The 13,693-nt window shown below is 40.2% G+C and overlaps 1 protein-coding gene across 1 annotated transcript in view; it reads left to right on the top strand.

The window, feature by feature from the left end:
• Positions 1-13,072, top strand: part of LOC115149588 (zinc finger protein 271-like) — a gene marked incomplete at both ends in the record, with an annotated part of 53,768 nt that extends 40,696 nt beyond the window's left edge. The window contains one exon of the mRNA XM_029692543.1: positions 11,940-13,072. Coding sequence (XP_029548403.1) covers positions 11,940-13,072 — 1,133 coding nt within the window. The remainder of the gene's footprint in view (positions 1-11,939) is intronic.
• Between the last annotated feature and the right edge of the window lie 621 nt (positions 13,073-13,693).

Below are 13,693 nucleotides of genomic sequence, written 5' to 3'. Positions count from 1 at the left end.
TTTGCTTTCGTTGTAAAGCCTTTTTGAAATCGGACAATGTGGTTAGATTAACGAGAGTCTTGTCTTTAAAATGGTGTAAAATAGTCATATGTTTGAGAAATTGAAGTTATAGCATTTATGAGGTATTTGTATTTCGCACCACGCGATTCCACTGGCTGTTGACTTGGGTGGGACATAGAAGTTAAATACAGAGGCACAAACTCTGCAGTTTGGGAAAGCGTCCCACCTTGCCCAGGGAGGTTAACTAGGCAAGTCAGTTAAGAACACATTCTTATTTTCAATGACGGCCTAGGAACGGTGGGTTAACTGCCTTGTTCAGCGGCAGAACGACAGATTTTTACCTTGTCAGCTCAGGGATTCAATCTTGCAACCTTACGGTTAACTAGTCCAACGCTCTAACCACCTGCTTTACATTGCACTCCACGAGGTTACGCAAATGCAGTAAGAAGCTAAGGTAAGTTGCTAGCTAGCATTAAACTTATCTTATAAAAAAATATCTATCAATCATAATCACGAGTTAACTACACATGGTTGATGATATTACTAGTTTATCTAGCCTGTCCTGCATTGCATATAATCGCTTAGGTACACATTGCTCCAACCATAAACATCAATGCCTTTCTTACAATCAACACACAAGTATATATTTTTAAACCTGCATATTTAGTTAATATTGCCTGCTTACATTCATTTATTTTAACTAGGGAAAATGTGTCACTTCTCTTGCAAACAGTGTCAGGGTATATGCAGCATTTTGGGCCGCCTGGCTCGTTGTGAACAATGAAGACTATTTCTTCCTAACAAAGACAGCCGACTTCGCCAAACGGGGATGATTTAACAAAAGCGTATTTGCGAAAAAAAGCACAATCGTTGCACGACTGTACCTGACCATAAACATCAATGCCTTTCTTAAAATCAATACACAAGTATATATTTTTAAACCTGCATATTTAGCTAAAAGAAATCCAGGTTAGCAGGTTATATTAACCAGGTGAAATTGGGTCATTTTGCGTTCATTGCACGCAGTCAGGGTATATGCAACAGAACATTTGGGCCGCCTGGCTCGTTGCGAACTAATTTGCCAGAATTTTACGTAATTATGACATAACACTGAAGGTTGTGCAATGTAACAGGAATAACGTTTTGTTTTCGAGATGATAGTTTCTGGATTTGACCATATTAATGACCTAAGGCTCGTGTTTCTGTGTGTTATTATGTTATAATTAAGTCTATGATTTGATAGAGCAGTCTGACTGAGCGATGGTAGGCACCAGCAGGCTCGTAAGCGTTCATTCAAAATAGCACTTTTGTGCGTTTTGCCAGCAGCCCTTCGCAATGCATTGCGCTGTTTATGACTTCAAGCCTGTCAACTCCCAAGATTAGGCTGGTGTAAACGATATGAAATGGCTAGCTAGTTAGCGGGTGCGCGCTAATAGCGTTTCAAACGTCACTCGCTCTGAGACTTGGAGTAGTTGGTTCCCTTCCTCTACATGGGTAACGCTGCTTCGAGGGTGGCTGTTGTCGATGTGTTCCTGGTTCGAGCCCAGGTAGGAGCGAGGAGAGGGACGGAAGCTATATTGCTACACTGGCAATGCTAAAGTGCCTTTAAGAACATCAAATGGTCAAATGTACACTGCTCAAAAAAACACTAAAATAACACATCCTAGATCTGAATGAATGAAATAATCTGATTAAATACTTTTTTGTTTCCATAGTTGAATGTGCTGACAACAAAATCACACAAAAATAATCAATGGAAATCCAATTTATCAACCCATGGAGGTCTGGATTTGGAGACACTCAAAATTAAAGTGGAAAGCCACACTACAGGCTTATCCAACTTTGATGTAATGTCCTTAAAACAAGTCAAAATGAGGCTCAGTAGTGTGTATGACCTCCCTACAATGCCTGGGCATGCTCCTGATGAGGTGGCGGATGGTCTCCTGAGGGATCTCCTCCCAGACCTGGACTAAAGCATCCGCCAACTCCTGGACAGTCTGTGGTGCAACGTGGCGTTGGTGGATGGAGCGAGACATGATGTCCTAGATGTGCTCAATTGGATTCAGGTCTGGGGAACGGGCGGGTCAGTCCATAGCATCAATGCCTTCCTCTTGCAGCAACTGCTGACACACTCCAGCCACATGAGGTCTAGCATTGTCTTGCATTAGGAGGAACCCAGGGCCAACCGCACCAACATATGGTCTCACAAGGGGTCTGAGGATCTCATCTCGGTACCTAATGGCAGTCAGGCTACCTCTGGCGAGCACATGGAGGGCTGTGCGGCCCCCCCAAAGAAATGCCACCCCACACCATGACTGACCCACCGCCAAACCGGTTATGCTGGAGGATGTTGCAGGCAGCAGAACGTTCTCCACGGCGTCTCCAGACTCTGTCACGTCTGTCACATGTGCTTAGTGTGAACCTGCTTTCATCTGTGAAGAGCACAGGGCGCCAGTGGCAAATTTGCCAATCTTGGTGTTCTCTAGCAAATGCTAAATGTCCTGCACGGTGTTGGGCTGTAAGCACAACCCCTACCTGTGGACGTCGGGCCCTCATACCACCCTCATGGAGTCTGTTTCTGACCGTTTGAGCAGACACATGCACATTTGTGGCCTGCTGGAGGTCATCTTGCAGGGCTCTGGTAGTGCTCCTCCTGCTCCTCCTTGCACAAAGGCGGAGGTAGCGGTCCTGCTGCTGGGTTGTTGCCCTCCTACGGCCTCCTCCACGTCTCCTGATGTACTGGCCTGTCTCCTGGTAGCGCCTCCAAGCTCTGGACACTATGCTGACAGACACAGCAAACCTTCTTGCCACAGCTTGCATTGATGTGCCATCCTGAATGAGCTGCAATACCTGAGCCACTTGTGTGGGTTGTAGACTCCGTCTCATGCTACCACTAGAGTGAAAGCACCGCCAGCATTCAAAAGTGACCAAATGTCAGCCAGGAAGCATAGGAACTGAGAAGTGGTCTGTGGTCACCACCTGCAGAACCACTCCTTTATTGGGGGTGCCTTGCTAATTGCCTATAATTTCCACCTGTTGTCTATTCCATTTGCACAACAGCATGTGAAATTTATTGTCAATCAGTGTTGCTTCCTAAGTGGACAGTTTGATTTCACAGAAGTGTAATTGACTTGGAGTTACATTGTGTTGTTTAAGTGTTCCCTTTATTTTTTTGAGCAGTGTATATGAAATACAAATCGTATAGAGAGAAATAGTCCTATATTAACTACAACCTAAAACATCTTACCTGGGAATATTGAAGACTCATGTTAAAAGGAACCACCAGCTTTCATATGTTCTGAGCAAGGAACTTAAACGTTAGCTTTTTTACATGGCACATATTGCACTTTTACTTTCTTCTCCAACACTTTTGTTTTTTCATTATTTAAACCAAATTGAACATGTTTCATTATTTATTTGAGGCTAAATTGATTTTATTGATGTATTATATTAAGTTAAAATAAGTGTTCATTCAGTATTGTGGTAATTGTCATTATTACAAATAAATAAATTAAATCCATTTTAAAAAACGGGTGATTCATCGGTATCGGCCTTTTTTGGGTCCTCCAATAATCGGTATCGGCATTAAAATCATAATCGGTCGACCTCTAGTGTTAACCCTCGCAAGGCTGCCGGCCCAGACGGCATCCCTAGCTGCGTCCTCAGAGCATGTGCAGACCAGCTGGCTGGCGTGTTTACAGACATATTCAATCAATCCCTATCCCAGTCTGCTGTTCCCACATGCTTCAAGAGGGTCACCATTGTTCCTGTTCCCAAGAAAGCTAAGGTAACTGAGCTAAACGACAATAGCCCCGTAGCACTCACTTCCGGCATCATGAAGTGCTTTGAGAGACTAGTCAAGGATCATATCACCTCCACCCTACCTGACACTCCAATTTGCTTACCGCCCCAATAGGTCCACAGACGATGCAATTGCAATCACACTGCCCTAACCCATCTGGACAAGAGGAATACCTATCTAAGAATGCTGGTAATCGACTACAGCTCAGCATTTAACACCATAGTGCCCTCCAAACTCGTCATTAAGCTCGAGACCCTGGGTCTCAACACCGCCCTATGCAACTGGGTCCTGGACTTTCTGACGGGCCACCCCCAAGTGTTGAGGGTAGGAAACAACATCTCCACCCCGCTGATCCTCAACACTGTGGTTCACCCCGCTATCATCCAGAAGGCGTGGTCAGGACAGGTGCATCAAAGCTGGGACCAAGAGACTGAAAAACAGCTTCTGTCTCAAGGCCATCAGACTGTTAAACAGCCATCACTAACATTGAGTGGCTGCTGCCATCATACTGACTCAAATCTCTAGCCACTTTAATAATTAAAAATCGGATGTGATAAATGTATCACTAGTCACTTTAAACAATGCCAATTTATATAATTATATAATACCCTACATTACTCATCTAATATGTATATACTGTACTCTATACCATCTGCTGCATCTTGCCTATGCCGTTCGGGCATCACTCATTCATATATGTGTATGTGGATATTATAGGTGAATGCACCAATTTGTAAGTCGCTCTGGATAAGAGCGTCTGCTAAATGACTTAAATGTAATGTAAATGTACATATTCTTATTCATTCCTTTACACTTGTGTGTATTAGGTAGTTGTTGTAAAATTGTTAGATTACTTGTTAGATATTACTGCACGGTCGGGAACTAGAAGCACAATCATGTCTCTACACTCGCATTAACATCTGCTAACCATGTGTATGTGACCAATAACATTTTATTTTATTTGGTACAACTCAGACGAGTGCTCTGAAATCAGAGTAGATAGTCAGAGTGAATTTATGAAAACACCCGAATGTCCATTGAGAAAGCACAACGACTATACCATTTAGCTAAGCTAAGAATGACGGGAATAATCAAGTCAATAAACGTTGGGTAGTTAGATAGAATATAGTTAATATACTGGCAAGTTTGATGTATAAGTAGCCAACTAACGGTAGGTAGCTAGTTAACATAGCGGTACATACTGCTGTAATAACATGCTAACACATTGTCAGCCAAAATAACGTGTAAGGTAACTTATTTGAAAAGTCATAACTTTATTACATTGCTCAACATTTTCTTAACATTTGTCATAATTAGTTAAAACAATGAATTTGTATCGGCTCTCGTTGGACTTCGGCTGAATATTTTCCGCCATTTTCTACAAATCTGAAAACAATGTGAAGCCACGCCGATTTCCTGAAGAATTGCATTATGGGCCCTAACGTACTGCGTGTTTACGTCATATTATGGCGAATTTAGTACGACATCCGGGAACTTTTGACATACTAACTATATCAAACTATGACCAATAAGCATACTATATACTCAATTAACATCACAAATAGTGCGGTTAGTATGAGAATTCTAACACAGCTAATGACTTATCAACAGCTCTAACAATTTGACCCCCACAGGAAATCTACACTGGCAGTTATAGAAAGACCCATTTACTATATAGCCATTGATTCTTGAAGAATTAAACTTATAAATGCCTCAAATGTTAACTGTATTACCCCACCAGAAACCAGAACATGAGCTCGTATAACACCACTATTTGTAAACAAGCACTGTATAGCCTTGAAATCTGGTTAAAACTATCATTTTGACCTTATGGATGGCCAGTGCTTGTATTTATAGTGTAGTCAACTCAGGGGGTAGTCCATAGCTGGACTCAAACCTGGGTCCAGTGACTGTCAAGCCAACACCTTACAACTGTTAACGCCAAGCTGTCTGAACTTCTTAACGAGGTCGCTAGTTGTGTTGGGTTACGGTTGCTACAATAGCTTTCTCTATGAATTTTAGAGTGGTTACATTTCTCCAGCCCCCATCCCTCAGCTGTTTACTAAACCAAGTCTCAGGGCTGACAATTTTTTGCTATTTAAATCCTAGGTTACCCCTATAAAATAGCAGCACATCTATCAACCAATCTGCAGTTCATACAATAACAAAGCTGCCATTCCACCACTAGTTTGGTTATAAGATGATGATGGGGCTGGAGAAATGTAACTACTCTCAAATTCATAGACGGACCTACGGATGCAAGGACTGACCATCCATGATATCAACAATATAGTTTTAACCATGTTTTGAGTGTTTACAGTGTTTGTTTATCATTTACATTGTTTCTAAACATTGGAGTAAAAAAAGCTTATTTGGGGTTCTGATGGGGAACAACAGTTGAACTAAGTTCATGAGGCATGTGTTATATTCTTCAAGACTCAATGGCTATAAATAAATCATTTAAAAAGTCTAAATATGGATGTAGCTATTGCATATTTCCCCTTTAACACCAAACATCAGTTCAACAACTGCAGAGTTTGTGCCTCTGTATTTAAGACAGTACTTACTAGTGTTAATCAGGGAACGGTTTCTCAAAACCATCTTATGTCTAAGTTCACCGTTAGAACCATTGGACGCCTTAAGATGCGTTTGGGAAACCGAGCCCAGATATCCAGTTTCCTCCTCTTCTTCCTCCTTTATCGATGTGACAGTCATCTCCCCCTCTTCCTCTTTCACTCCATAAACTGCATCCTCCTCTTCTTTCAAAGTAACATCCTCCTCCTCTTTCACTCTGAACGCGTCTTTTTCTTCTTTCACAGTAACGGCCTCACCCTCTACTTCTTGTTTTACTGTGATGTTCTCATCTTCTTTAGCAGGAGAGTAGCTCAGTGAACTCATGGTCGGGGATGTTAGCTAGCTAGGCTAATGCTAACTTAACCAGCCCGCTAGCTGACCAATAACAACAACACCGTAAATATGAAATTAAATCGGAGGACTAACTAGACGACATAAGTGGGTTTAAAACACAGTGGCTAATATACACTAACGCGTCTAAAGAGCTTTATTGGTTCGGCTATTTTGTCTAGCAAGCTACCGAGGAGGCTGAATAACTGTTGCTGCTGTTGAAAGAAGCGTTCGTCCACTACATTATACGTCACACTAACAGCATTACCTTAAAGCCCCACATGATGTATTGTTACACCATGTAGGAGCAGTATAGACCTAGTCTGTTCATTATATACATCTACATGATGTATTGTTACACCATGTAGGAGCAGTATAGACCTAGTCTGTTCATTATATACATCTACATGATGTATTGTTACACCATGTAGGAGCAGTATAGACCTAGTCTGTTCATTATATACATCTACATGATGTATTGTTACACCATGTAGGAGCAGTATAGACCTAGTCTGTTCATTATATACATCTACATGATGTATTGTTACACCATGTAGGATCAGTATAGACCTAGTCTGTTCATTATATACATCTACATGGTGTATTGTTACACCATGTAGGAGCAGTATAGACCTAGTCTGTTCATTATATACATCTACATGATGTATTGTTACACCATGTAGCAGCAGTATAGACCTAGTCTGTTCATTATATACATCTAAATGATGTATTGTTACACCATGTAGGAGCAGTATAGACCTAGTCTGTTCATTATATACATCTACATGATGTATTGTTACACCATGTAGGAGCAGTATAGACCTAGTCTGTTCATTATATACATCTACATGATGTATTGTTACACCATGTAGCAGCAGTATGGACCTAATCTGTTCATTATATACATCTACATGATGTATTGTTACACCATGTAGCAGCAGTATGGAGGTACAGTGGGGGACAAAATTGTTGACACACTTGATAAAGATGAGCAAAAACGACTCTATAAAATCAAGAATTAAAATACTGAGCTATATTGTATGTAAAACATTTTTGGGGGGAAGTTATATTATTTTATACTAATACAATTGCTCAGAGAAAGAGATTTAGTTTAACATGTAATTCTCAAAAGGTAGGGGTCTGAATTATTGCTACCCTTGTTTTCAATACTCCAGCACCCTCCCCTTGGGAGGATAACGACACTGAAATGTTTTATGAGATTAGAGAACACATTGGGTGGGACCTTAGACCCTTCCTCCATACAGAATCTCTCCATGTCCTTGATTTATTTAGTCTGTCTTATGGACTGCCCTGTTCAATTCAAACCACAGGTTTTCAATGGAGTTCAAGTCCGAAGACTGAGATGGCCATTGAAAATGTTGATTTTTGTGCCCAATTAACCTTTTGTTTGTGGATGTTGATGTGTCTTGCTGGAAGATCCACTTATGGCCAAGTTTCAGCCTCCTAGCAGAGAGGTAACCAGGTTTTGGGCTAAAATATCCTGGTAGTCGGTAAAGTTTATTTATTTATTTTATACAGTAATTTTTGCTCATCTATATCTAGGGTATCAATAACTAGGTGCTTATTTTGATATCTAGTTATTTGACTGAATCAGAAATACAGATGTGGAGTAGATGTAGAGTTTGTTTTAAAATCTCATAAAAAATCTGAACTAATCAAACAACACTTGTTGCTCTTTGTACGTGCTGATATAATATTAATATTTAATGGAGAGAAAAAACCGTTTCCCTAAACTGCTTTATAATATTATAATTCAATGAAGAATAAAAATAGTTTTCCCTCCTCAACTGCGTTTCCTCCCTCCAGACAGCAGATGGCGATATGTGTCTTTCAGGCGATGTTTCTAGTGTGACGTATAATCTAGTGGACGGAACGCTTCTTCAACAACTGCAGCCACCTCGGTAGCTCGCTAGCCGACAAAGTCTGAACATTCAAGTTGTTTAGACACTTTCCTGGTTTAATTGTAACTGTGATTTAAACATACTTATGTGTAAACAACTAGCTACCCCATTTCATTTCATATTTACGTTGTAAGTCAACAATCTGGCTGGTTAAGTTAGCGCTAGTCTAGTCGCTAATGCTAACTAGCTATTATCCCCGACCATGAGTTCACTAAGCTACTCTCCTCCTGTTAAAGAAGAGGATGTCTGCTGGATGGAGAAAGAAGCTCTCGTGAAAGAGGAGGAGGAAGAGGAGGCTGTTACAATACAAAAACAAGTAAAGGGTGAGGCTGTTACAGTGAAAGAAGAAGAGAAAGACGTTTCAGAGAAAGAAGATGAAGACGCGTTCAGAGTGAAAGAGGAGGAGGATGTTACTGTAAAAGAAGAAGAGGAAGATGCAGTTTTTGGAGTGGAGGATGAAGTGAAAGAAGATGAAGACGTTTTTGGAATGAAGGATGAAGAAGGGGAGATTACTGTCACATTAGAGGAGGACGAAGAAGAGAAGACTGGAGAACTGATTAACACCAGTAAATACAGTGAGTACTATCTTATAAAACAGGGACATTGATCTGATTAACACCAGTAAATACAGTGAGTACTATCTAATAAAACAGGGACATTGATCTGATTAACACCAGTAAATACAGTGAGTACTATCTAATAAAACAGTGACATTGATCTGATTAACACCAGTAAATACAGTGAGTACTATCTTATAAAACAGGGACATTGATCTGATTAACACCAGTAAATACAGTGAGTACTATCTAATAAAACAGGGACATTGATCTGATTAACACCAGTAAATACAGTGAGTACTATCTTATAAAACAGGGACATTGATCTGATTAACACCAGTAAATACAGTGAGTACTATCTAATAAAACAGGGACATTGATCTGATTAACACCAGTAAATACAGTGAGTACTATCTAATAAAACAGGGACATTGATCTGATTAACACCAGTAAATACAGTGAGTACTATCTTATAAAACAGGGACATTGATCTGATTAACACCAGTAAATACAGTGAGTACTATCTAATAAAACAGGGACATTGATCTGATTAACACCAGTAAATACAGTGAGTACTATCTTATAAAACAGGGACACAAACCATTTTCAAGTCTTGCCATAGACTTTCAAGACGATTTAAGTCCAAACTGTAACTAGGCCACTCAGGAACATTCAATGTCATCTTGGTAAGCTCCTCCAGTGTAGATTTGGCCTTGTGGTTTAGGTTATTGTCCTGTTAGGACAGCTTTTTTGTATTCAGATCTCTGAAATGCTCTCTAACTACGTAACATTTAGTGTCTCCTTATGTTACGGTGGGAAAACAGTTTTCATGGGAACAGAAATCCTAAATCATTTCGGAGTTTGCTAAATCCAGTGGTTCAAACCGAGAGTCACCTTAACTTTATTGACACCCAAATGGATACTGTCATTAACGCAGTTCTTCAATAATTACACATAATTCTTAATACTGTAGCTGTTTTTTTACAGTCACATGTTCAACTATCGTTTGCTGATCCAGGAAATCATTTTCTGAATGACAGTCACATGACAAACATCATGACATGCAACAACAACCAAAGTGCTTCTTCATTCATTACTCTGGTAAAGACAGTTATGCCGTGCTCCACGTTGGATCCAACATCCCTAACAAATTGATGTTTATAATGTGTTATTGTCTGCTTGATTTACAGTAGGGTCTCGTTAGTCTGTCTGGACACAGAGATAATTTGCTCATAATGTGTAGAGAATTTTTCCTTGATGGATAGGCTATTGTTCAACACACAGAGCTATTTTCCTTTATTCAGGACATTTAGAATGACAACACATTACAGAGTAGCCTAGTGGGATTATTCACAAAATTATCTGGTGATCAGGTTATGAAATGTCATGACAAAGACATTTTAGTTTCCATGTTTCACCTGAAATATTAAATATATAGTCCTAGGTCTATGTTGTTGTTAGGTGAAGTTATGGGTCCTACAGTAGGTCTATGTTGTTGTTAGGTGAAGTTATGGTTCCTACAGTAGGTCTATGTTATTGTTAGGTGATGTTATGGGCAAATACTTAGTGTAAAACCCTCTGTCAGGCTGATGGCAAAGCTAGCCAAAGAGCATTTTACAGGTTTAAGTGTTTATGTATAAAGCAGTTGATTTGCGACAATAACACAAACATATTAAGCAGGAGATTCAAACGAGCCTTACAATTATAATCTTAAAGTAATGTGAAATGCACTCATAAACAACCTGTAAATGGAGGCTATATTTGCTGTCAGCCTATGAGAACTCCCCTGAGTTTTCCCCCACGGTGGTGAATTAGTGAATAGACACAGAGCTTAATGTGAGTTTCCTTGAGTAGCACTCCTGATAGTGCTGTAATATTCAGAATGCCTTGTGAAAAACTAAAATCGTCGCTCACCATTTTTTCTCCAGGCAGAGAGAAAAAACTACATCCATAACTAGTGGTTTCCTCATTAGCAGATATACTACATCCATAACTAGTGGTTTCCTCATTACCAGATATACTACATCCATAACTAGTGGTTTCCTCATTACCAGATATACTACATCCATAACTAGTGGTTTCCTCATTACCAGATATACTACATCCATAACTAGTGGTTTCCTCATTACCAGATATACTACATCCATAACTTGTGGTTTCCTCATTACCAAATATACTACATCCATAACTAGTGGTTTCCTCATCACCAGATATACTACATCCATAACTAGTGGTTTCCTCATTACCAGATATACTACATCCATAACTATCGGTTTCCTCATCAGCAGGGAGGTGTTTCTGCAAGTGTTTTTGCATGTGCATCGCCCTCGTGCCGCAATTTTAGCAAACACAGAAAGGGGCCAAAATTTGAGACCAAAAGTCGTCTGGCACACTGCTTAGGATTTCAAAAACTTTAATAACTTATTTCTAGCCTACAAACATCGATGTTACTACTAATGTGAAAACAAGACAAAATATGACTATTCTTGCTCATTTTAGGACAATTGTCAAATAATTGTAACATTCATTACTGACTTAAATTGTTTACAACATCATGGCTGCGCTGTTGGCAACACTTTTACAGTGGATTTCCGCTGTTGTGGGCCTTTAACCATCTGTCTGACTTTGTTGTTCACATAGGAGAGAGACGTGACTATCGTGGATCCTCTGGGGAGCTTCAACAACATCATGATGCTGACGAGGCAGAGAAGAGTCTCTCAGAACACCTCAGGAAACACCTGCAGAGATCCACAGGGAAGAGAACTCACTGCTGCTCTGACTGTGGGAAGAGATTCACCTCATCAGGCATTAAAATTCATCAGAGAACACACACAGGAGAGAAACCTTACGGCTGTGTTCAATGTGGGAAGAGTTTTGGTCAATCTGGCCATCTGGTATCACACCAGAGAACACACACAGGAGAGAAATCTTATAGCTGTGGTCAATGTGGGAAGAGTTTTGCTGCATCTAGAACTCTGACTCAACACCAGAGAATACACACAGGAGAGAAACCTTATTGCTGTGATCAATGTGGGAAGAGTTTTCGTGGATCTGGCCATCTGGTATCACACCAGAGAACACACACAGGAGAGAAACCTTATAGCTGTGTTCAATGTGGGAAGAGTTTTACTACATCTGGCTCGCTGACTCTACACCAGAGAACACACACAGGAGAGAAACCTTATAGCTGTGATCAATGTGGGAAGAGTTTTGGTCAATCTGGCCATCTAGTATCACACCAGAGAACGCACACAGGAGAGAAATCTTATAGCTGTGGTCAATGTGGGAAGAGTTTTGCTGCATCTAGAAATCTGACTCTACACCAGAGAACTCACACAGGAGAGAAACCTTATAGCTGTGATCAATGTGGGAAGAGTTTTACTACATCTGGCTCGCTGACTCTACACCAGAGAACACACACAGGAGAGAAACCTTATAGCTGTGATCAATGTGGGAAGAGTTTTGGTCAATCTGGCCATCTAGTATCACACCAGAGGACACACACAGGAGAGAAATCTTATAGCTGTGGTCAATGTGGGAAGAGTTTTCGTGGATCTGGCCATCTGGTATCACACCAGAGATTACACACAGGAGAGAAACCTTATAGCTGTGATCAATGTGGGAAGAGTTTTACTACATCTGGCTCTCTGACTCTACACCAGAGAATACACACAGGAGAGAAATCTTATAGCTGTGATCAATGTGGGAAGACTTTTATAACATCTGGCTCTCTGACTGTACACCAGAGAACACACACAGGAGAGAAACCTTATAGCTGTGGTCAATGTGGGAAGAGTTTTGGTCAATCTGGCTCTCTGACTCTACACCAGAGAACACACACAGGAGAGAAACCTTTTAGCTGTGATCAGTGTGACAAGAGATTCACCGATAAAAGACATCGGATCAAACATCAGAAAATACATGAAGGAGTTGTTTCATGATATCAATGATATGTCACAATGTAGAATGTTTTAACATTGTAGAAGGAGTATTTTAATGATGTCACAATGTAGAAGCCTAAATGTTTGTCCCCTGTTCTATTGATTTCAACATGATATGGATATTAGCCTCAGGGGGAAAATCCAGGCTCTGAATTGAAAGAGTTACTATTTATGTGATTTAACAAAAAGTGACTAACAAAAAATTAGCTGTATTACACTTACCATGTTGGTTACGCACTGGAATCAAAATGCATCACTTCAAAATGTATCTAGCTGTTTTCTACAAATTGTCCTCTTACCAGGGATGTACACATTATTCCCAGATTCCTGTGGTTTTTGAGCTGTTAGTTTTAACAGGACGTGCAACCTCATCTCCCTTCTGTCACACAAATGATTTTAGCATGATATCGATGAGTTATGACAAATAAGTGTTGTGTTCCTTTGTTTAGCGACCCCTACATTTAAATGCATCATTCCAAAATGTATCTGACTGTCTTCTGCAGGTTGTCCTCTAATCAGTGAGGTAACAGATATCTCCCATTTCCATGTGTTTTTTTAGTTGTGTTA

The sequence above is a fragment of the Salmo trutta genome, chromosome 15 (assembly GCF_901001165.1).
Source record: "Salmo trutta chromosome 15, fSalTru1.1, whole genome shotgun sequence".
In the NCBI taxonomy this organism is placed as follows: Eukaryota; Metazoa; Chordata; class Actinopteri; order Salmoniformes; family Salmonidae; genus Salmo; species Salmo trutta.
This window is presented reverse-complemented; position numbering and strand designations above follow the sequence as displayed.